A 24,799-nucleotide genomic window follows, 5' to 3' on the forward strand; every position below is an offset into this window, starting at 1 on the left:
TTGGGACTCTTCTTGGTGGTTGATTATCTGAGCATGTAAATGACTGCTAGGCATTTTTTTTGCATATATAAGTTGGGGTGGGAGAGTTCATGAGGTAACATGGGGCCTCTGAGCACAGGAAATAAAGTGCCCGTGGAAACCAAGACTTGACAGGGTGTGTTGCTTCTGTGTGAATCTCAGAAGCCAAAGAAGGAAATCTTGGCCTTTCATTTCTTGTGAGAAGGGGAAGAGGAAGATGTCTTGGTCCTTCCCCAGGGGCTGCTCCTGTGTCACCCACAACTCTGAGTCATAAATAAGCTTGTGTTAAGACCACCAGGATTTTTGAACCAGTTTGACAAAGGAGGACGATGACTCTGACATTCATTAAGAAGACAGGGTGGAGTCTCTGCCCAGTGCCCCCTACTCTCACGGTAACTGCCCACCGAGGCCCATGCTCCCTGGTTGACGTGAGCTTCTTCATGCCCAGGTTTTCTGCACCACACTGAGGAAAGCGGGGATCCCCTCAGAAGTCACCACTGGCATCTTCTCCAACATCTCCTCCATCTACCGCTTCCACGGCCAGTTCCTGCTGCCTGAGCTGCAGCGGCGGATCACGGAGGAGTGGTGAGGACCATCCAGGGCCACCCCCACCCCGTTCATGTGTTTAAGAACCAGGCAGGCACCTCGGGGAACTGTCTTATGGTGGCCTGGGCGCCTCCCTTCTCTGCTTGGTTCTAGGTCCAATCCCAGGTCCACCCTTCCTTGTTGGTGTCCTTGATGGGCCACTTAGAGTCTCCAAGCCTTAAGTTTTCCGGGGGAGGTACCAGAGATTTAATTCAGGGGCACTTGACCACTGAGCCACATCCCCAGCCTTAATTTGTATTTTATTTAGACAGGGTCTCACTGAGTTGCTTAGCCCCTCGCTTTTGCTGAGACTGACTTTGAACTTGAGATCCTCCTCCTCAGCCTCTTGAACTGCTGGGATTACAGGCATCTACCACTAGGCCAGGCCCAAGTCTTAAATTTTGAGGAAGCCAATGATACAAAATGAGGGCTTTTAATACCACTCAGGGATCCATGGAATTTAAATGAGGCTTGATATCCAGAAACACAAAATGGTGAGCCAATGGTGCTAGTCGGTCTCATTTTTCCTGCTAGCATGTACTCCCCCTTAGCTTTTAAAAAGAATGAGATTTTCTACCCCTCAACAGTGGGTCACAGATCTTCCTCCTTTGACCCCTCAGCTGCTTCTGCCCATTTTTAGCAAAGGGACAGTTCGGTTATAGACACAATTAATGAAAAATCACAGATAAGACCCCCAACCCACCACTTCTCCTTATTATGTGCACCCTCATCCCAAATTCTGGGAAACCTAAAGCTTGGCTTAGGGTCTCTGCTGTCTGTCTCCTTCACAGACCTGGCTTCCTCTTGGTGTCCCCAGAGCCCAGAACCAGGGGGCTTGACTGGGGGTTCTTTCACCTGTAGCTCAGGGTGGGGATGAGTCACTTTGTGAATATTCAGAAGGACAGAGTCCAGCTGCAGAGCAGGTTACACTATGTCCCCAAGGCAGTCAGGACTGGGTATGTGCTGGCTAACAGTCCATGCCCGTTAGAGACAGACTCTGCTTTCACGCTGCCGAGATTCAACCGTAGTATATCAGGCAGCCTCCTCAGCTCCCTTTCTGACTAAGGTGCAGGGGTCCAACCACTGATCCACCCTCCCTGGTTGCTGGGCCTTTCAATCAAACCCACATGTACACTTTCAAAGGAGCACCCCAGCTGTGGCTGTGTGCCTAAGGCCTTTTTCTTTCCTTGTAATTATTTACTTAGAATAAATCTCCAACAGAGAGTTCCAAAATCAAAGACTATTAGTATGCTTTTCACTTCTCGCAGCTTTTTTGCAAAGCCCTGTCCGGAACAGCAGGAAGTATGTATGATCAGTACTGCAAAGTGCTAGTGTCTTGTGACTTTGTCAGCATTGGATAGAACCATGGTTTCCAACCTTTGTTCACTTAAAAGGTGTGAAATTGATCCTCTTATAAACCGTGCCCTGTTCCTCTACTGTGAGTGCACTCGTGTTTGGGCTCTGGTTCTCAGCCTGAGCTGTTGAGGTGTTTAATAGACATCTTCTCCTTAAATATCCAGCAACATGTTATATTCTACCCTCCAAAACACAGGGGAGGAAACAGGCTCGGAGCAGGTGAACCATGTGCCCACCATCACACAACACAGGGACTCAGGTTGTTGCCCTTGGCTGCCCCATATACCCCGATGCAGTTCATGGGTGAAGTTCATGTCCACTAACCTCAGGAGCCCCCTCCCACCCTGGCCACTTCTCTGATGACCTTACTCCTCTACAAAGGGACACAAACCCCCGACTTGGGGACATCTTGCAGAAGCTGGCTCCATTCCTGAAGATGTATGGAGAGTACGTCAAGAACTTTGACCGGGCAGTGGGGCTGGTGAGCACGTGGACCCAGCGCTCGCTGCCATTTAAGGATGTTATCCACAGCATCCAGGTAGGCGGCTGCAGCGTGTGGGCACAGACATCCTCGAGGCTCCTGGAGCTGGGTGTGTTTGGAACACGGAGAAAATCAGTGAAATTATGGGATGTGTCCTGGTGTTCCATGGACACTTTGATCTGACTCCCAGGGATAAATCCTCATTCCCATTTCAAAGATGGAAAAATCGTGGCTTAGTGACACAAATTATTTATTTGATAGCACCTGGATTCAGAGAACTGTCTCTGACTCCAGGCATCCCTTAGTGTGTAAGGCAGGCATTGAGAAGGTGTCCTTTTGATCTTTTCTTCTTCTTTGAACACAGCCCATTTACAACCCCTGTGCCCTTGTCTCCTGACGTATTGGTCTTTTTCTTACTGATTCACAAGGTTTTTGTATGTTAAGAACTTCGACTTTTATCTATCACACCTGTCATGATTTATTTTTCCCCATCTTTTTTTTTTTAGCTTTATGGTGGGGATGACGATATAGAATTTTTGGTTTTTAAGTACCTACATTCACTGATTAAAAAAAAAGTTTTTTTTTTTTTTTTTTTTCACATAAGGAGTTTATTAAGCAAACAGAGTGTCTCCCTGCAGGGTAAGAGAGAAAATGAGAGAAAAAGAGAAAGGAAAGAGAAAGGGCACGTGCTAGAGAGAGTGGAAAAGCAAGGAGGAGAAAGAAAGTGAGTCAGGAGGAGAGAAAGCATGAGAAAAGATCAAGTTATGCTTTTTTAAAAGGTAGATCAATATAGTGTCCCGTGTGTGTGGGAAGAACCCAGGTCCGTAGTCAGCTGCTTGTCCCAGCACAGTAGTGATCCTGAGTGTGCGTGCACACCACACATCTCTTCCCCTGGCCTCACTGTAGCTTGGAGGGGTTGTGGGCCTTGAGTGCTCACTGCTGGGTATGGAAGCAAGGCCTGGATTTGGGGTGGCCCCTAATATCTTTTCACCGGGCCATCTCAGGAAAGCACCATGGTTTCCTAGTGCCCCTGACTCAGTAGCAGAGTCAGGCCCCAGAGAAGACAGCCATGGCCTCCCCCTGAGCCCCTCCTTTCCCCTTTGGCCTCTCTCCTCTCTGGTTCTCACCCTGGCTGTATCCAGGGAATAGCCATGTCCAGCCTCCATGAGCTGTATTTTTGCTGACACAGCAGCTCCCACAGGACACTCTCGTCATTCACCCAACTTGCATTGTCCACAGATGCGGTGACAGCCAGGCCTCCGGGGCAGACAGGGACCAGCCTGAGTGTGATTTCTCAGAGGAAGGAGCATTTTGGCTGGTGGAGATGCTGGCTTCCTGAGTCCTACAGGGGGGACCAGGACAAAAGTTTGCTTTCCAAGACACAAGTGACAACAAGTTTTCTTTCCCAGGAAGCGTGTTTCCCTTAAAGTCATATTACCAATCAATGCACCATAAAGTATCCAGAGGAACCACGACTGGGGTCCCCTCCGCTCCTCCCTGACCCAAACTGCACATGGCCTGAGTGTCCTTCCTAGTCCTACTGCGCTTAGGTTTGCCGTTTCCGTATCTTTTCCCTCCTCTGCCTCCTCCTCCCCCTACACTGCCATCATCATCTTAGTGCTATAACTGAGGAAGCTGACCTCTGGCTAAATTTGCATTGGCCAGTTGAGCTCTGACTTGGTTATTTTGAGAAAGAACAGGTTAAATCGGGGTTCATTTGGTTTGTTCCCCAGGTTGTCCGTCAGCCACATCTCCCCTCTAGGTCTCAGAATGCAGGAGGAGGGGAGGGACACTGGGGAGCTTGCTTTCTTCCTGGGAGATGGGACACTACTCAGGCAGCCATGCACCGTGACACGTGTGCCATGGAGCTCCTTCCTGAGATGAAGACAGACACTCAGCCCGGCACAGTCTGCTGTCCCCATGTTGGGCAGGCCAGCTTGTTGCGTCTGGAAGGTCCCCAGTGATAAGAGTCTTTCAGGATTGGAAAGTCAAACAAATGTGTCTAATGACGGTCCCAGCACTTCATTGTCTCAAGCAGCATCTGCCTGGCAGACATGACCCACAGTCACATGTCCCCACACTCTGGTGCTGAACCAGGCAGGCTGTGGGAAGGTCTACCCCTTGGTATCAGCCTGGTCCAGTTATTCTCTGCAGGTGACATTGGCCCCCAGGGACCTAAACCATGTCTGTAGACATTAATGTTGTTCCTGGCATCAGGTGGGTGGAAGCTGGAGATGCCCTGCAGTGCACAGGACAGTCCAGAAAGTTTCCCACCCAAATGTCCATAGGCCAAGGCCGAGAAGCCCTGGAGTGGACAGAACGGGATAGCATCATGGTCAATTTTCCTGTGGCCTCCGAAGATTTCCTTTGTGCAATCCAAGGCACATTTAAAGTAAAACTTTTATTTTTAAATAATTTTAAACATTTTTTTAAAAGTTGCAAAAATGACAAACTGTTACAAACCGGTAGCCTTTTGTCCTGTCCATCATTCTCTCTAGACACATAGGTATGGTTGTTCTTTCCTGAGTCTTTGAAGACTAAGTTACACTGTTAGCCTTTTTCCTTAAATGTGAATGAGAACGTTCCCCCACGTGACCACAGCACAGGGATCAAACCAGGACTTTTGCACTGATGTCACACTACTCCGAAACGCACGCCCAAATGTCACAGCTGACCCAGTGATGTTCTTTTCCTTCCTTCCTTCCTCCCTTCCCTCCCTGGTCCGTCACCCAAGCCAAGACCACACATTGTGTTCATTTTCAGGTTTGTCTCCTTTCTACCAGAACAGGCCTCTGTCCGCACACTGTCTCTCAGTTTGGGTCTGTGAGCTGTTTGTATGTGATTCGACTCAGCGGTTCCTTTTGTGAGTTTCACTGGAGCGAGGCTGTGTTCTCACTGCGTCCTGCCTGGCCAGACGCCATTCCCATGTGCCCCACTTCTGAGGATGCTCATTTGATTAAGGGTGTGTCTGCCAGGTCTCTCCATCAGGAAGTTAGATTTTTCCTCCCTATTATTAAGCTACCTCCTAGGGAGACACCTTGACGCTATGTGAGTACGCTCTTCATCATTCTTGATGATTCTCGCCTCAAACAATTGTTTTCATGAAGGTTGTAAATGAGGGTGTTTCTAGCCCTGTTGTATCCAGTCTTATCTGAGCTGAAAACCGTGTCATTCTGGGCCCTGAGGCAGGTGAGGCCATTGAGTTGCTGGCAAGGGAATGGTGGAGCAGGTGGACAGTGCGACAGAAGCAGCAGGTCCTCTTAGCCAAGACACGTGGCCTCGTGAGCATGGTTGAGAGAGGAGCAAAGAAGGTGGTGTGGGGCTGGGGATGTGGTTCAGTGGTTGAGTGTTTGCCTAGCATACATGAGGACCTAGGTTCAATCCTCAGCACCACAAAAAAAAAAAAAAAAAAAAAGAAGGTGACGTGGCCAGGAAACCCCAAGTCAGGCAGAGGTCATGGGGACAGCATGCAGCCCTGCATGTCTGGAGCTTGCATGCTGCCTGAGGGTCTGGATCTCCCAGGTGGCAGTAGTGAGGAGGTGCTGAAGGGCTGGAAGAGGGGAACTGTTCAGAGGCAGCGTCCAGGGAGGTATGCAGAGAGCCATGAGCACTGTTGGACAGGGACCTGGCCTTCAGGGACTTAGCACACCACCTGCCCACCTGATTGTTCACTCTCGTGGGATTTAAAATTTTTATTTTATTTTATTTGGTACCAGGGATTGAACCCAGGGGCGCTTAACCACTGAGCCAGGTGCCCAGTTCTTTTATTTTTTATTTTGAGACAGTGTCTCACTAGGTTGTGTACAGCCTCACTAAGTTGCTGAGGCTGGCTTTGAACCTGCAATCCTCCTACCTCAGTCTCCCAAGCCACTGGGATTAGAGGCGTGCGCCACCGCGCCCAGCCACTCTTGTGTTTATAATGAAAGAGTCTTCGGCACTCTGAGAGCAGCTGTAGGTGTGAGGGGAGATGCTGGCCTGATTCCCTGTAGGAAGAGTAAGGAAGAGCTCTTCTCCATCTCCCAGCAGAGGGGAGGGGGCTCGGCTCAGATCCACACGTGAACATGGTGCAGAAAACTCACTCTCGCCGGCAGGGGGCAGCCTTGTCCGGTGTTCATTTCTCCACTGAGGGTGCATCCACAGAGCGAGCTCTGGGTCCACAGCTGTCCCAGGCGGGCTTCTGCTCCTGGCTTCCTCTCTGCCCCTCTCTGAGCCTGAGCTCCCCTGTTACAAAGCATGGTCGGTCCAGTCGTGTCTTCAAGGGCAGGCCGCTCCAGGCAGCCTGCTGGGATTGTGGTGGCCAGAAGCAGCATTGACGTGTGTGTCCTCAGGGTGCCCCGCACTGCCCTTTGTCCCCACAGAAGCAGGATGTGTGTGGGAACCTGACGCTGCAGCACCACATGCTGGAACCCGTGCAGAGGGTCCCCCGCTACGAGCTGCTGCTCAAGGACTATCTGAAGAGGCTCCCTAGGGATGCCCCAGACTGGAAGGATGCCGAGAGTGAGTGGAGGCGGCCGTGAAGTGAGGGGCCCTGGGATGGGCGAGCGACACCTGCTGAAACCTGGGGTGCAGGAGAGGGAGAGGGGCAGAGACACAGAGACACAGAGAGAGCAGAGAGATAGAGAAGAGAGAGAGGCGCAGAATCAGAAAGACAGAGGGGCAAGGAGGGAGAGACAGAGACAGAAACAGAGGAGGGGGAGAGAGACATACAGAGAAAGAGAGATGGGGGAGAGAGAAAGAGACAGAATCGGAGAGTTCAACAGGGAACCCCTTCAGGAGGTGACTTAGTAAATCTCCTCCACCAGACGTGTGATGGGGGCACTGGTTCTGGGGAATGTGCTGCCAAACGTTGGCCCCACCCAGAGTTTAGACATAGGAAGGACCCAGTGGGGCTGATGAGGGTCACTCCTGGTCCACTAGCAGTGACCATTGTGGCTGGTGGCAGCACAGGACAGGAGTCCATGCAGGAGAGTGGGGGTCCCACTTGGCGTTGGCCCTAGCAGGCAGCCAACAAGTGAGGTGTGTCTGCAGGGCCTTGACCCCACCCTGTTCCTGGGCCAGGCACCAGGAGCAGACCCAGCACCCTCAGAAAGGCTGAGTGTAGGAAAAACGCCACCCCACTGGAGAGCTGCCCGCAGCCCCAGAGTTGGCCTCTCCTGTAAGAGTGTGTACCCTGGTCACTCTGTGCCCAGGGTAACTTGGTTCCTCCTCCTACAGGGTCCCTAGAGCTCATTTCCACAGCTGCCAACCACTCCAATGCCGCCATTCGGAAAATGGTGAGTGAGGGCTGCGGGGGGTGGGGTGCTGTAAGTGGCAGAGCAGTGCAGGAGTCAGGGCTGGTGGGCTGCTTTAGCGAGCACATGTACCCTGTTCCCAGGTGGCCCCCAGGGAGCACCTTCGTCCCCTGCCCTTAGAGTGGTCAGGGACTCTGTCTCATGCTGGGCAGGCCTGCCTGGTGTACACCTTGCCTCCCTAGTACATACCAGGTAGGTGCTCAGCCCCCTTAGAACAAGCCAGGTGGGTACACCCAGCCAGCTCTAGTACAGCCCTAGGCACGCCATGCCCAGCTTCCCTCAAATCTGCCATGTGTAAGACCTGCCCCCAGTACGTGCTGGCTGTAAGCTCAGCTCTCCTAGTACAGGCCAGGTATAAGCCCTGCCCTCTGCTAGGGTGCATACCCAACTTCCCTGTATGTACACCTGATATCTGCTTGTCCCTAATCCCCGCAAGGTCCTTAGCCCTGTCCTATCCATTCCTTCAGAATCCCCCACATCCTTGCTGTGTTTTTCAGTCCACTTGCATCTACTGCATCCATGCCAGAGATAGGACAGGCCAAACCTCCATGATCCTAGGTGTGCAGGACAAGGTCATTCAAGGCCAACAACAGGAGCTGCTGAGTCATGGCAGGTCCAGGCCCAGACCATGTTGCCATTGTCAAGTCCCTTCAGGATCAGTCCTACCTTCTGCTGCATTGGCTTCCAGCTCAGAGCTGGGAGACCATGAGCTACTGACCCTATCCCATCACACCTCAGGGTTCTGATTGGCTATGTGACCACCCTATCCATCACCAGGGCTTGGGAAAGGTGACACATGGATTGATTCTTTCTGAATCATGGCCACTAAACTGATCTCTTCATGCTTCATTTTCCCTGTCTAATTGTGCCCACTTCATACAGTTGGTGTCAGAATTAAATGAGTTAAACAGATAGCAATGCAGGTAGCTGTTTATTTATTATTACTATTATTTTGCATGATGAACTTCTGTTCGTCCTTTAATACCCAACTCAAATGTCCCCTCATATTTCCCTCCCACTCCATTGTCAGCAGGCCCACTACCCTATTGGGTTCTGGGTCACAGTTTGCAGTAAAGACACCACTCACCTGGGTCCCCAGCAGCCCCTGGAACCTCACTCCTGCCTGAGTCCTGTGTCTCTTGCAGGAGAAAATGCACAAGCTCCTGGAGGTGTATGAGCAGCTGGGTGGGGAGGAAGACATCGTCAACCCCGCCAATGAGCTGATCAAGGAGGGCCACATTCAGAAGCTGTCAGCCAAGAATGGCACCGCCCAGGACCGCCACCTCTTCTTGGTGAGTCCAGCTGCCACCCTGGCGTCAGAGCTCCCTTGCCTGCCCCTTCAGTCCCTGAGAAGAACTGACAGGGCTCCTGTGGCTCAAGGACATGGCTCTCCTGTGCCCTCTCCTATCAGGACTGAAGGCACCATTTTTGCCAGTGGCTCTGCCCTGTTTGCTACAAAGGTCTCGTATTTTTGTCCCTTACATCCATCTCTGTGCTCCCTAGTCTATCTCTGCTGGAGCTGAGCAGTCTCCAGCAACCGGGAGAATGTAAGGAACTGGAGTCTCACATTGTGACTCCAACGATGTCAGAACCAAACTCTGATTCGGAGGGAGGGGGAAAGACAGGAAGGAATTACAGCGAGAGAGCCGTTCCAGGCACCTGATCATTTCCCCTCGCTTCTATTCTTCTTGAATAAGCAGTTAGATCTTTGCAAGTGCCTTTAAGTAAGTTTTAGAAATTTACATTCAGAAAATCACTTTTGCGGCACAGTTCTGATTTTTGACAAATTCAGTCCATGTAACCATAATCAAGTTACAGAAGAATATGATCACTGCCTCCACATCCCTTGTCCTGTCCCTGTGTAGTTAAGTGTTCCTGCAGCCCCTGGCTGCCATCGATCTGTTCTCGGTTTCTATGGTTTCACTTTTCCAGAACAGGACATAAATGCCATGAGACAAATCTGGCTTCATTCCCTCAATAAGTGAATTTCTGGGATTCATTCATGTTTGGGCATATGTCAGTAGCTTATTCAAAAGTTTTGCTTTCTTATTACATGATTAGCTCATGTGCCTGGTGGACAAATGAAAAACTAGGAATTCAACAAAAATAAAGCTATCATCCACAGTCATCTCCTTGCTCAAAGATAGACGTAGCCATAGCTAAAATGATTGCACACATCTTTATGTATTTATTTATATATATATTTATTTATTTATTTATTTATTTTTAAAATAGGATTTCACTAAGTTGCCCAGGCTGGCCTCAAACTCATAATCCTCTCACCTCAGCCTCTTGAATAGCTGGGATTACCACCATGCCTTTCTCAATTTATTTATTTATTTATTTAATTTCCTTCAAGGTACTGGGGATCAAACCCAGGGCTTCACACGCTAGGCCAGTCCTCTACCACTGAGCTACACCCCCTGCCCCTGTCTGATTCTTTTAAAAAATACGTTTTACTTTGTGACCTTAAAGAAGAACTTAGGAGTAAGCGTCCTGGGGCCCCTCACCATGCTGTCCTTCTTTCAGTTCAACAGCATGGTCCTCTACTGTGTGCCCAAACTGCGACTCATGGGCCAGAAGTTCAGTGTCAGGGAGAAAATGGACATCTCTGGTCTCCAGGTGGGTGAGCCCCTTTGTCCCAAGCCTGCCACCCACACACTGGGGGTGGCACCAAGTAGGGGTGAGGACATAGACTCTGGCCACTAGCTCTCTAGGTGACTAAGGGGTGGCTGGAACGTCATCGCGGCCCTGGCATCTTGGGCTGGGTGGGCAGGATTCCGCACTCTCTTGTCTGACACATCTGCCAGGTCCCTGCTGGCCCCATGTGAAATGATGAAGTGACACAGGAGGTGATTAGGAATCTCAAGTGCACAGCCTCAGGAGCTGCAGGGGTTGTCAGTGGGTCACCTAAGGCCAGGTCACAGGGCCCCATTTACAGGCCCAAAGGTGATGCTCAGGTTGAAGAAACAAATTTGAGATGGCTCATGGGTCTTCTTCCCCTGCCTGGACACTGGGCCCTGAGTTCTGTCCTTTCTATACCCTCTTGGAGCCAGCAGGGAGTTTACAGGTGCCTGTAAGTCCTTGCTGTCCCCCTGTTCTGTAAGCCTGTTCCATATCTCATGGTAGTGGATGAAATGAATGCTGTCCCCTGTGGGGAAGGCTTTGAATTAGCCAGTGCTCCAAAAATATTGGTTACATGAAAGTGTTTAATCATTTCAAAAGTAAAGTTTTGCTTAAATGACACACACAAAAAATTCCTTCTTTCCTCAAAATTCTCTGAATCAAGGTTAAGAAAACACAATTACTACAAGTGGCTAACCAGAGGGGGGAAAAATACCTTTTTCCATAGTTAGAAGAAACCATTTTCCCAATGTTCTTGATAAGAAATCAGCCCTATTAGTGAATTTGATGTGTTAATGCAGTTCTCAGTTCATGGGTGGGGGAGCCCAGAGGTTCTGAGCAAGGTCCAGAGTAAGTATTCCTTAAAGGCACCAGCTGGCAGGTGCTGGGAGGGGATGGATTCCAATAGGACCTGAGGGCCACAGGGATCACCAATTCTGTTCTGCCACTGTGCTCTGTGGTCTGGTGAGGAGACCTGGTGAGGAGCATGGGGACAGCATGGAATCTGAGACTCTAGGAAGAAGCAAAGCTGTCACCCATTCTGTCTGGGTGCGTGCTCTTCTGTTTATGTCTTTTATACTGCGGATGCACCTACCCTGTGTGAACTCAGATAGCTGCAAGGTGGCCGAGGCCTTCCTGGCTCTTCTCATAAGATTCGCATCCCTCCGGAGGGGTGCACCTGCTGCAGGGAGGTGGTCCCTGGAAGGGCTGGTGGGAAAGGCTGGGCTGGGACTGGCTGGGGGCCACTCCAGAGGAGGCCTGATGAGCAGGTGCATTTGGATAGGCATGTGGTCAGCCGCGTTCCAAGCACAGGGTCCCCAACCCTCTGTGGGCAGGGAAGATGGTCCACTATCCCCCATGGGTCAGCTTGTGCAGCAGTTGCCATCAGCCACCCTGAACCTGAGCCTCAGTCTAGAGCTGAGAGCACACTGGGTCACCTCTGACCTCTCCTCAGGCAAAAATTTCAAAGATTATTCTCCATGGGAGAAAAAAGGAGCACGTGGCTGGTGTTAAGGAAGAGCTAGGACCATGGGCTGGTGTTTGTTTATGTTTGGTTCTGTGTTCTTGTTCCCGCAGGTGCAGGACAGTGTCAAGCCAAATGCAGCACACACGTTCATCCTCACGGGAAGGAAAAGGTCCCTGGAGCTGCAGGCCCGGTATGGCTCTAGCCTCGCTGGTGTCTGCTGCTCCGTGAACATCTTTGACCTCAGCTTGTGGCAGATGGTGTAGTTTTCTAAATGCAATAAACTTTCAATATGTTTTTATTTTTTTCTTTTATCCTTAGTTCAATATTTCACAATACCAAGGGGAAGTCAATGAAAATTGAGCCTCTGCCCAGTTCCTATTCCCCAGGGTCAGCAGATATTCTTAGCCAGCTTTTAAGTATCCTTCTGGAAATTTCTGCACTCACCCACTTTTCCAGAACTTTTGATCAGGATTTGTTTTTATTTAATTTTATTTTTTATCAGCCCTGGGAACTGAGCCCAGGGCCTTGCAAGTGCTAGGCAAGTGCTTTCTCACCCAGCCCCATATATGCTGTTTTTTTTTTTTTTTTAAAAGAAACTTTTAGTGTTTTTTTTTGTTTTGTTTTTTAATTTACTTTATTTATCTATTTTATTTTTTTACGTGGTGCCACTGAGGATCAAACCTAGTGCCTCACACGTGCTAGGCAAGTGCTCTGCCACTGAGCCGCAGCCCCAGTCCCCTAACCCCACTTCAAAAATCACCTCTCCAGATGTGATGGTCACAGGTGCTATTACTGGATCTGCATCCTCCTTTTTCACTAAATTTTCCAGGAATCATCCCCTATCTTCTCACCATTTCCTAAGCAGTGTGATTCTCCCTCATGATCGTTAACGTGTTCCCATGGATGGAGCCCTGGGCCTCCCTGGATCTCGCTCTGGCCATTGGTGACAGCATCCTCATACTTAGGTTTTTGTGCATATGTGTCATTGTATCCATCCGATGCATCTCGGACAACTTTGCTGTCAACGTGCAGCGTGCCCGTTCTGAATTTCAGTGGCCGTTGTCCCATTGCCCTCTAAGGCCAGGCTTGCACTTGGTCAGTGTGTGGAAGGTCTGCCTCCCAGTTCCCACCAGTAACTTGGGAGTTTGTGATCATCTCCTGAGGCCCAGAGAGGTGCTGACTGGCATTGCTGCAGCTGGTCCCAAAGGCAAGCCTGGTGCTACCTGGCCACGATTGTTTCGGGCCCATAGAGCCAAATTTCCAAGCCTCAAGTCACAGTTAGGAGAGTGAGTGGCTCGGAGTTCACTACAGGGCTGAGAGAGGCTGGAGTTTACAGTCAATATTCAAGGCTGTATTAGTAAAATACTGTTTTTGTTTTCACAGGACAGAAGAAGAGAAGAAAGAATGGATTCAGGTAAAGCTTCTAAAGTTTTGAAATAACCAGATCCCCAGGTTATTGAGCAGTGCGTCCATTTCCTGTTGGAACAGAGAGGTGGCCCTGTGACTGTCTCTCCCCCACCCGCACACACCACGCTGCTTCTCCCAGTGTCCCCCCTGAAGTTAGGCAGGGATCGATGTTTCTTCATTCGCACCCACAGATGCCATAAGTCTTTCAATCCATTTGCCAGTTTGAGCTCCTCCCCCATAAATAAGTAGCATAAATGGGCCCAGAGGGTCTGCAGGTGAGTGTCCTCCCTTCAGAGGGGGGTCTCCTTGGTCCCCATGGCTCCAGGGCAGAGCCCATGCTATTTGATGAGGGGAAATAAAATGGTCACAAGTGTGGGCAGTGTTCCAGGAACACTGACCCCATCCTCGAGGACAGAGGCAGGCTGGTGTCCCAGCAGTGTCCAGTCCTCCTCGAGCTCTGACGGCCCTCTGGCTCTGCTCTGGGCCCAGGTCATCCAGGCCACCATTGAGAAGCACAAGCAGAACAGCGAGACCTTCAGGGCGTTCAGCAGCGCCTGCAGCCTGGACGAGGACCCCGGCCTCTCCCCAGACTCTCCGGTGAGTTAGCAGTGGGTGCCAGGGAGGGTGGGGGATGGCGGCCTGCCAAGGAGAGAGGGGCAGGCATCCAGGTGGGGAGCTCAGACATGCATTCACCTGCCCACCCTTGACTGAGTGCCCCCTGCAGTCTGCTGGACCCTACAGCCTTGGGGGTCCCCGCCTGTGTGGAAGAAGCATCTCATTGTGTTTAGTCATTTTGTCACTTAGGCATGCCAGCCCTGTGCATGGAGGGGTCTTGTCTTGTCTTATACCTGTGGAGCCTGAGTTTCACAGAAGCTCAGGGACACTCCTAGACTACTATCATCACCATCATCACCCCAGTGCCCTTCCTACATGCCACTCTGACCAAGCCAGGGTGTCCAGTGACTACGGACATCTTTTTACAGTTGTGTTTCCTCCCTGAAATGCTCCAGGAGATGTCAGCTCAGAGCCCTTTGGGGATAGTGGCAAGGGCAGCTCTTCCCATTCCTTGCAGAGTTGCCCTGAGGGGCAGGGTGTAGACTCCATGTGGAGATTTGGGTCCATGCAGGAGGCAGGCTGCAGGGTGTCCACTGAGTAGCCAGGAAGCAAGACAAGGCTGAGACCCAGGCAGAGCCCGGCCATCCCTCCTGTCTGGGAGAGACAGATGGACAAGGAGGCTGACCACAGCCCTCTGGGAGGAAGGCCTGGAAGTGTCTGCTCCTGGGTGCTGGGGGCTAGAGGACCCCCGGAAAGAGGTGCTCAGGTGCTATCCTGGGCCTGTGCTGCCCTTCAGACTGGGCGGAGGCACCTCCTGCCAAGCCTTGCTCAGCAGCCCCATCCATGGGAACAGCTCCACCCTGCACCTCACTACCATCACAGAATTTACCAGACTTTGCTGATTCTTTCTCTTGCACCTACCCCAATGCACAGAGGCGCTGGGTTTGAGGAAGTGATCCCTGCTGCCCAGGGCATGCAGCCCTATGGCCTTGGAGCCACCTTATACTCAGCCTCTGAATTCCTTTCCAGATGATGAGCACAAGCTCCGTGGAACCTGCAGTGGTGACTGATGGCAGTGGAGGTGCTATAGGGGTAAGTGACCCACGCCCAGCAGTCAAGAGGGGCAGGAGGTGGCAGGGGTCAAGCAAGGCTCAGAGGCCAGCCTCCCCCACCCCCAGTTTGTTCAGGGCCAGGTGCTCAAGTGCACGGCTCTGTCTGAGACCAGGCTCTGGTGACGTGGGTCCTGGAGGTGGTCACTGCTGGGGCTCTCGGCAGAGGCCACGAGGGAGCCTGTTGGTGGTTGTCACGTGGCGGTGTGCCTGTGTAGGAATTCCCTGAGGCCGATGTGAATGTCCGTGCGCTTGTTCTGTGTAAACAGGCCTTGATAAAATGTGTAGTCATACTGAGCCCAGGTCCAGAAGATCATCCCACGGAAAAACCAGTGTCAAAGAGGCGAGTGTTGGGGAGAAAGAGAGGCTTTATTCAGTGGCCAAAGAATGGAGAAGTGGGAACTTTGCTCACAAAACAGCTTTTGCACTCCGGGAACTTGAGGAGTCCCAGAGAGAGGCTAGGAACAACAGAGGAGAGGGACAGGCCATTAAGGGAAGGAATATTCTCATCTGGGTATCTTGGAGGAACTCTGTGCCACCTCTTTCTATTCCTTCCGTGGTTTGGTGTTTCTGGTCATGGTGGCTGGCAGGTCCCTTTAGCCTCGAAGGGGAGAGAGAGGGACTGGGCAAATCTAGGTCAGGTTAACCGACACGGTGGTTTTGGACAAAACACTTTTCAAATGGTCAGCATGTCTACCTCAAGAACTGAGTATAGAATCTGACCCAAAGGTTAAAATGGAACAAAGGAGAGGGGCATATCATGAAGATGGACGCCAAGCATTCTCATCTCGTCCACTACCCCATAGAACGTGTGCCAGGCCTAGGTGGGGAGTCCGTGTTTTCAGCATGGGCTGCCTTCCAGTAAAGCACCCTGACCTCAGACCCTCACCCTGAACTGAGCTCTCCCCTCTCTCCTCCTGTGTTCTCCTCCCACTTAAGGCAGTGCAGCCCCCAAGGGTGAGGCTCAGAGCCAGGCCACATGCCTGCCGTCCAGGGACTGCCCTGAGGCCTTGGAGAGGCCCCTCTCCCTCCATTTAATATGGGAGATTAAAGAGGTCAGTAGATTTCCCAGTGAGCACTAGCACCTGGGCCACGTCATTAACGGTGGAGCCCAACAGTCACCAGCACTGATGCCATAGGTAGCCCAGGAGCACCCTGGGCAACTGCTGCCCCAGGGTGCTGGGAAGGCCACTCTCAGACACCTTGCTGGGTCCTGCTGTTCTCCTGGCTCAGGAGAAATGATGGGATGCCCCTTTGGGTTGGCTGCCCCTGGCCCCAGCCTAGACATGGACTCTTGCTCCTCCTGGGAGTCCTCCAGACACCCCCTCAGAGTACAGCCCTACGTTCTGTCCACACCTGCCTCCTCCCTCGTACTTCCTCTTGTCTCCCTCTCTATCCCTCTGTCTCTCTTTCACACACCCCAGAGGTCTCACTACATCTGGGACAGGTATGGGCCTACCTGGAGGAGGCCTAGACCAGAGGAGGACTCAGCCTGAACATTGGTGGCCAGCCCTTGAGGTCTCTGGTACGGCCGTCCTGTTAGGTTGTCACTGCTACTCTGGAGTTTTACCCTGGCCAGTCCCACTGTGGAGGAGGAAGCAGATTCAGGGCAGTGAATTGTGTTGGCCCTAAAGCAGATGTCAAGGACTAGCATGGGGACAGAGCCACCCTGTGGTGAAGAGCAGGGAAGGGCTGGGGGGACAGGGGCACACCTCTTTGGTGGAATGACATTGCCGCCCACTTCATGGGGCAGTGTGAAGCCCTGGCCAGGTAGGCCTGCTGGGTGGGCCTGGAGGTGTGGTCCCCTTCCCTGGGACCTGAGCTTTACCAGGTCTCATGGGGTGTGTGCTCAGGCTGGATGGGTGTCTGACAACCCTGAGGCTTCACGAGGCTTCAGGAAGGCTGAGGCACTTCAGGGGTGGGCGAGAAGGCGAAGGGGAAGCCTGAGATGAGCAGGCAAGAGGAGAGCCCCCTTCCTCAGTGGCACTGCTGCTTGCCCGCACGCCCCGCCCCACAGAGCAGGCACCCTGAGGGTCAATTTTGTTGAAACTGAAAGTCAGGAAGTCTGAATGTGGCACAGGCAGCTGACAGGGAAATGAATGTCTAAGCTCCCCCAGTGGCTTCCTGCTCCCTCCTGGCTGTGCCCGCTTCCTACCCTGCTCCCCGAGGTGCCCCGGACTCCCCCTTGCTCTGCCAGGCCCCGGGGCCTTTGCACCTGTTGTCTGCTCCACCTGCATCTGTGAGGCCCTGTGCTGCCCCAGGGTCCTTGATAATGCTTATCATGCGAATCAGCCCATGGCAGCCCACGGGCAACTCCTCATATTGCTCAGCAGTGCGGATGAAGCTGGCGGTACCCAGACCCATGTGGTTACTTTCCTGGGGCATTTGCAAGTCTGTATGGAAAGCAGTGTGCACTAGTGGGTGTGTGGCTATACCTACAGACCGTGCTACCAGTGGGGTCCATGCTTGCACAAATGTGTGTGCCCAAGGGGCATTGGCATGGGTCATCTGCAGGTGGGACAGTCCTGTGGATAACTGTGGGTCAGTGCCCAGATCAGAAGTGTTCTAGCTGGAAGGAACCAGAAAGGCCATGTGTTAAAATGGTTTACCCTGCAGAGACATGGACTCAGAACTGGCCAAGGATTGCAGCCTCAGACAAGTGCTGCTCCTCTAGCCTCAGTTTCTCCTGGCAAGAGAGATCAGAGAAGCTGCTGGCTGCCTAACATAGTAGGGGCTTCAATCCCACCCACCTCCTTACCTCAATCTGTGTCTGAAGACTGTCACCATGGTCACTCTTGAGCACAATGGCCACTCTTGGCCAAGTGGCTGCTTGGTCTATGCCACCTGCTTTGCCTTCTCCTGTCCAGCTCAGCCTTCTGCAGGTTCTGTAGTCAGGTACTTGGGGTCACAATTGCTGTTCTGGTTTCCCTGTCTTTGTTCCTTCACCTACACTAGGCTGGGGCCTGCCCCACCTCCACTCCAACAATAGGCCTCTGGCTTGAGCTGAGGCCTCCCTGCCCCTGGTATGTATCACTGTGCGCTTTCTGTGGGTGTCTCCACCCCCACCCCAACCCCAGCAGAGCTGAGCTGAGCTGAGATTTCATTGAGACCGGGATGGTGCAGGGTGCATCTGTCCACCTTGCAGCAGTGAGCAAACAGGGTGGGACACACATTTTCAGTGGACATTTTCAAGGTTCTCAAAAGAAAAATTTAATTCTGACACCCAAGAGTGATCTTTGCTCCAGAATTCCAAACTTAAGCTTTTTCTTAGCATATTTACAGAGGAAAATAAATTCACCCATGCTACAATGGCTTCATTTCCTGGGCTGAGGTACTGTCCTGTAAGCCCCTCTTTCCAAAGAGAAGCCAAACCCCAACCCAGGAAGTTTTGTATGGGGCCTTGCAGAATCCAAAGCTTTCCTCCTTCTGCACAAGTCCAATTGCTATCAACAGAAGCACTAAAAGTCAGAGTGTGAAAGTCCCCCCGGGGTGCCAGGCCTACTGTGGGTGACACAGAAAGCCAAGGCACCAGCAAGGACCCCACCCTGGCCACCCTTGTGCCAAGGCTCCCCCACAATGCTGGACTTGCCTCTCCTGGAGAAAATCCCACCCTGTGCCCACCCTTGTGCTCCAGGAAAGAGTAGAGGGGCCAGGTCTGGCTTCTGCTGGCTGCCTCCTGTAGGAATGACCCTGTGCAGTGCCCTTGGCTTGTGTCCACTTGGATTTCCCATGTGTGTCATTCACTTTTGGATATAAGTGATGTGATTCCCTCAGGTGGGGTCTGAGTCTGTCTGCTGGAGCTGTGTTCCCAGTTCCCTGATGCGTAGCTAACTCCAATGAAGAAGACTTGCTGAGGGGACAGCCCTGTTGGCCCTTGGTGGAGACCAACTTCTGGTCAATGCTGGCATGTTTTTGGTGCTTTGGGGTGGAGATTTTGACCGGTTACTGTGGCCAACATCCCAGAAATACTTGGGCCCAGCCTTTCAGACATCCTGACATCTGCACACAGAACCTGAGCCTCTTCCTTTGGCCAACTGCCTGGTCACCTCATCCATGAGAGGAGTGTGTTTGTCCGGTAGACCCATCCCTGGCCACACAGGTGGGGTCCTCACCCCTTAGCCACCTAGTCACCTGCAGTCTATGAATCAAGCCAGATCTCTGTGTTGGGGAGCTGGTGTGGTCAGGGGCAGAGCCTCATCAAGGATGGGCCATGGCCTCAGCATTGTAGGAGCCAGGAAGTGCCCCGTCCCAGTGCTTGGCTTGGCTCTGCTGTGCTGATCATGGCAGACTTGCTGATGAAGGACCCATGGCTCTGTCCCCAGCCCTGAGCAGGCCTCCTTGCCCCAGGGATTTCCTTCAGAACTTTGGCTGGGACTGGCTCTCCACTGATGCTGGAGCCTCAGCTGTTGGCCACACACCCCAGCACATCTCAGCTTTTCCTCCAGCCCCCTGATTCCCTGATGGCCCGCACGGCGTCCTGTGTTCTCAGCTGCCAGGCGGGGCTGCCTGCTGGGTGCTGTGGCAGGGGTCCTCTGCCCTAGGACCCCCCGAGAGTCCCATGTCAGAGCCGCCTGGCCGCCTGTCTGCCAACCACTCAGATTCAGATTTCTCACCTGAAAAAGAAGACTGAGGACACCCTGAAGGTGGACAGGGCACAGAGGCGGCAGAGCCATGGCTGATCCCGAGAATGGCCCCTTCCTGTCTGCTGTTTCCCTCTCACTGTCCATTCCTTGCCCTGGGCCTCTCTCTCGCCTCTGCATCTCAGTGTACATTTGGGTCCCCCACTCTGCCCAGTGGTCCTGAGGGGCGATCATGGGGGAGAAACCTGGTCTGGCGAGGGTGGTGCTCAGGGAAGATGCAGAGTGTGGGGAGGGAAGGCTTTGCTTTGTGTTGGGTCTGGGATACCCGCTCTCCCTGGTGGCTCGGTGCCCTGACTGTGGTACTGAGCCTGAGGTACCTGGCAGTTCATCCTTGGAGCAAGTTCTTGTGACATGGAGGAGCTGGGACTCTGCAGTGTGAGTGTCCCCATCACCTCAGAGAGCCAGCCCTGCCCCTGGAGCCTCTTGTGCAGGTGGCTGGGTGCTGGCCTCATGGTGATGGGACTTGTGGTGGCCATGGCACCAGCCCACACAGCTGGAAGTGCAGGGCTAGCATTTGCATGAGGCAATGGTATCAGTTTGACACCGCAGGCTTAGACAACGGATGTTTGTTCCTTCACGGCTCTGGAGGCTGGAAGTCCAAGATCAAGGTGTCTGCGGTGCTGGTCTTTCCTGAGGCCTCTCTCTTTGGCTTGTAGGTGGTGTCCTCACGTGGTTGTTCCTCAATGTGTGTCTGTATTAACCTTCTCTTTTCAAAAGGACACCAGTCGTATTGGATGAGTGTCCACCCATAGGACCTCATTTTACCTTATCACCTCTTTAAAGGTCCTCTTTCCAAAAGGCCACTCTCTGAGGAACTGGGGAATTAAAATAGGAATTTTTCAGGGGACAACTCTGGCCCATCACAGCCTCAAGCCCAGCCCCAATCCCCTGCTGGTCCCCCACACCCAGGTAGTTCACCTCTTTCTCCTGAAACCTGGAGAGTTTGTGCTAACCACATTTTTAGCTTATTTTATCTGACCTTTTGTTCTGGAAGGTTTGGACCCAGGTATGTAGGGATAGAAGTACAGTGAACCCTCTGAACTTCAACTTTGTGCTGTTCTTGATTCTGCTTTATGCACCCTCACCAACACCACATATACACATTTTTTTTTTTTTGCAGTGCTGGGGATTGAATCCAGGGCCTTGTGCTTGTGAGGCAAGCACTCTACCAACTGAGCTATCTCCCCAGCCCCCACATTTTTTTGCTATAATATTTTCAAACAAATTCTGGACCTTGCTTTATTTTGCTCAAAAGTACTAGTAATAAAGTTTTCTGGCCCTCAGTTTCCCTGTATGTGTACAGAAAGGTTGAAATAAACACGTCCAGAGGCTGTTCCAGCTCTGACATGCTGGGGAATTCAATAAATATCTTTGGTATTTCTTAACATCATCTTAATGTTGATGGTTTCTGCGTCAGCAATAGGAGCCTCGAGGGAGACTAGTCTTCCTCCCCATAGAGGAATTGTTGGGTGTGTGTTTGTAGGGTCGGTTCAAAAGTACAGGAAGCTGTTTCATCCCATGATAGGCATTTCTAGAACTCACAGGCCACCATAACATGAAAGGGTAATTAGCAACTTGCCCAAACCAGCCAGGACTTTGTGTTCTGGAACAAGGCTTACTGCCCAGAGAGCAGTTACTCACTCCATTTTACAGGTGAGGAAGCTGAAGCTCAGAGAGAAGTGACTCATCCAGGGTCTCCTGGTTGCCGAGGGGCAGGGCAGGAGCCTGGGGTCTGTCTCTGGCCTTGCACTGCTCATAGTCAGACAGGGAGACCGAGGCTCGGCTGGAGCCTCCGTAAGACTGCTCCTGTCCTCCACGCCACCAACCTCTCCAGGAAGTTCAGGCAGCATCGCAGGAGACAGAGTGGGGAGTCAAGCCCCTGAGCATGGCCTTGGCCGGCCCGGTTTCCTCCTGTGTGCTCCCCATGCCTGCACGCTGTCGTGTGGGCTCCTATTTGTGTTTAGGCAGGTAGAGCATGTGGCAGGGGGACCATGTACCTGAGTGCCCAATGCAGAGCAGGGTGTGGCTGGGTGAAAAATGTGCCCAGAATCTCCACACTGCTGCAGGGTTGCAGGTGGGGACACCCCAGTCCCTGTTGCCACATGCCATCTGTGCAGACTATGCCCATCCCAGTATGCAGCATTTCCCTCCAGCTTTGGCTCTGTTGATATTTTTTTCTCAGACAGACCAGATAAAGTCATTGGTCAAACATAAAGTTCTTGATCCACTTGGAATATTGCTCTATGTGATGTGATGCACTCGGGTGGATGCTGGGGGTCAGGGCTAGGAGGGGGACATGGCCATCGTGATTCTAACTCATTCTACTCCACATGGTCCCTAGAAAAGCCACCAGCTGCCCCTCTGCACCCTAGTGGGGCATGGTGCTACACACACTTGGAAGCTGATGGCAGCCTGTGCCTCTTTGTAGCTCGAGTCCAGAAAACTCTCCTCCAAGGCCAGACGTGACAAGGAGAAGCAGAGCTGTAAGAGCTGTGGGGAGACCTTCAACTCCATCACCAAGAGGAGACACCACTGCAAGCTGTGCGGGGCTGTGAGTGGGCTGGAGGGAGGGAGGGGCTGGATGAGGAGCAGGGTGTCCCCACGTGTCCCCGGGGTGGGCGGCTGAACTCTGCCCCAGGTTGAAGGCTGTGCAGCTGGTGAGTTCTCTGAACCACGCAGCAGCCCCACAAGGATGCCCCCAGATCCCGCCTCTTGGACACAGATGCCCTTGAGCTGAAATTGTCCCTCTGAATTGTCCCCCTCTAGTGTCTGGCAGACATTCCTTGCAACTCAAAACGTGTTAGATTTGGAACCCCAGCACCCCTAGCTGGGTGCCCTTGAGAACAAAGGGATGATAGTGTCCTTGTACAAGGAGTGAAGGAGGCAGGGGAAGGTGAGGGCGTGGCCACTGTGGAGTGCTCTCTCGCTGACCTTTGCCCCAGCACCCCAGTGGTGAAGAGGGTCTGGTGGGCCTCTGAAGAGGGGCATCTCTGACAGCACCCCCTACCCACGCCCTCTCCCTTCCTCTTCACACACCTCCAAAGCCCTTGATCTTGAGAAAATGGACTATCATTTCTGAATACAGAATATATAAGTATCTCTGAGGAGCAGGTGCTGTGGAGGACACCTGTAATTCCAGGGACTTGGGGGGCTGAGGCAGGAGGATTGCAAGTTCAAGGTCAGCCTGAATAACTTATTGAGACCCTGTCTCAAAATAAAATAAAATAAATAAATAAATAAATAAAAGGGGTTGGGGTTGTAGCTCCATGGTAGAGTATCCCTGGGTTCAATCTCCAGTACCAGAGGTGGGGGTGGGAGGAAGAAACCAATGGTTCAAGTATTTTGGGGTTAAGTTATTAAAAATACATATACGTTAGCAAGTGGATCTCACCACAGATGCCTTAGAGATGTTTTTCCAAAGGGTACCAATGGTCTGTGCCTGGACAGGTGTTCCTTGTCACATCTTTATGTAAAACCTTGCCTTGCTGGCCAGTCTGGGGATACAAGGGAGAAATGGATGGGTCCTGGGCTGGGTGGGTGGGTGGGTAGACACAGGGATGGAGTGATGATGGATGGATGGGGGGTGGGATGAATGGATGGGTGAATGGTTGAGTAGATGGGGAGAAGGGTCTGGGGAGTACAGTCTGGACCTGAGGCTGTGGCCTAGGCCCTAGGTGTGCATGGGTCAGGGAAGCCAGCAAGGTCAGGTGGAAGATGGGGCTCCTGGAAGATTTGCACTGTGGGTTCCAGTGGTGGCGTCTGGGGTGGAAAGCAGAGGAAAAAGGGTTGGAGTCTCTAGTGAGGAAGGAAGGGAAGAGGATGTGAGAGGTGTGAGGGCTGCTTGTTCAGAGCCTGGGCTGCAGGGAGGAACCCAGGCCAGCTAACCAATGTGGAGGGGGCAGGGGGCTGGCACGTGCCAGCGCACAGGACGGGGGGAGGGCTCAGTTGGCTGTGCACAGGGAGGGAGCCATTAGGAGGCAGAGGTGATCTCTGAGTGTCCCAGTTTAGATGGGGCTCAGGAGAGCATGGGAGATGGCCCAGGGAGCGGGGGAGCATCTCCAGAGGGGAGGTCCATGCTGCGAGCACTCACAGGTGCCAAGACCAACATCATCCTTGCATTTGGCTGCAGACTGTGCGCATGTCTCTGTGAGTTCCTGGTTTTGGTTCTTTGGCATGTGTCCCGAGGGGCTCTGCTGGATCCTGTGGTAGTTCTGTGTTTGATTTCCTGAGCAGCCACCACACTGTGCCACGGCAGCTGTACCCCAGTTTGCACCCTTCTAACTGTAAACGCTTCCAATTTCTGCATATCACCGACACTTGATTTTTGGGACGAGCATTGGGGATTGAACCCAGGGGTGCTCTATCGCTAAGTTGCATCCCCAGGCCTTTTTATTTTGAGGCAGTCTTGCCAAGGCTGGCCTCAAACTTGGAATCCCTCTGCCTCTGCCTCCCGAGTCACTGGGATCACAGGTACTCATCACCATGCCCGGCTATTTTCTGTTTTGTTTGATTTTGTGTTTTGAATAATAACCATCCTGAAGGGTGTGAGATGGTTTCTGCTTATATTTTTTGATTTGCATTTTCCTGATGACCAGTGATATGGGGTCTTCTTGTGGTTGGTGGCTCTGCCCACTCTTTGCATGCAGATCTTGAACTCTGGGTCATCCAGGTAAGGAGAACAGGACATGGTGGGGACCAGCCTCGCTCTGCCCTTAGATGGGGTTCCCAGCCCGCTCCTCATTCCAGGTCAAGCCTTTTACTCCTCTCTCATTGTTGAGTCTCTCCTTCTCCTCTGGCCAGGTGGTGGGGTCATAGGTGCTCTCTGTCTTGCAGGTCATCTGTGGGAAGTGCTCAGAGTTTAAGGCTGAGAACAGCAGACAGAACCGGGTCTGCAGAGGGTGTTTCCTGGCAGAGCCGGTGGCCCCTGCAAGTCCCAGTGCTGAGGCTCCCTCTGATCCCAAGCAGAACACAGAGGTGGGTGGTCCTGGTTCTTGGGATGGGGAAAGATGGGAAAGGGGTCTCAGTGGACTTCACAGGTCCTGGAATCGGGGGGAGCTACTTGGAGTCATTGGCAATTGAAAGCAAAATATCCTACAAATATGTGCACATTGGGCTTCTAAGGACCGGTCAGGGCAGAGGCTTGGGAATGATCCCTACCCAGGGGTTCCATGGGAGCACACATCAACTCCACTCCTTGTGGCCCTGATTAGAGGGCACAATATGGAGCTGCCCCCAAGCCAGGACCTGAGGTCTACCCTTAAGACAGG

At 52.4% G+C, this 24,799-nt stretch overlaps 1 protein-coding gene across 10 annotated transcripts in view; it reads left to right on the plus strand.

Moving 5' to 3' along the window:
- Positions 1 to 24,799, plus strand: part of Fgd3 (FYVE, RhoGEF and PH domain containing 3) — a 50,040-nt gene that overhangs the window by 22,435 nt on the left and 2,806 nt on the right. For 9 of the 10 annotated variants that reach the window (XM_047526981.1, XM_047526978.1, XM_047526983.1 and 6 more), the window contains 11 exons: positions 467 to 603; positions 2,341 to 2,497; positions 6,799 to 6,937; positions 7,655 to 7,713; positions 8,877 to 9,023; positions 10,261 to 10,353; positions 11,932 to 12,011; positions 13,205 to 13,235; positions 14,813 to 14,875; positions 21,961 to 22,083; positions 24,366 to 24,506. In XM_047526981.1, the coding sequence (XP_047382937.1) occupies positions 467 to 603; positions 2,341 to 2,497; positions 6,799 to 6,937; positions 7,655 to 7,713; positions 8,877 to 9,023; positions 10,261 to 10,353; positions 11,932 to 12,011; positions 13,205 to 13,235; positions 14,813 to 14,875; positions 21,961 to 22,083; positions 24,366 to 24,506 (1,170 nt within the window). Of the gene's footprint in view, positions 1 to 466; positions 604 to 2,340; positions 2,498 to 6,798; positions 6,938 to 7,654; positions 7,714 to 8,876; positions 9,024 to 10,260; positions 10,354 to 11,931; positions 12,012 to 13,204; positions 13,236 to 13,717; positions 13,826 to 14,812; positions 14,876 to 21,960; positions 22,084 to 24,365; positions 24,507 to 24,799 lie in introns of all 10 variants that reach the window. The other variant, XM_047526988.1, reaches the window with a different exon arrangement.

The sequence above is a fragment of the Sciurus carolinensis genome, chromosome 15 (genome assembly GCF_902686445.1).
Source record: "Sciurus carolinensis chromosome 15, mSciCar1.2, whole genome shotgun sequence".
NCBI lineage: Eukaryota > Metazoa > Chordata > Mammalia > Rodentia > Sciuridae > Sciurus > Sciurus carolinensis.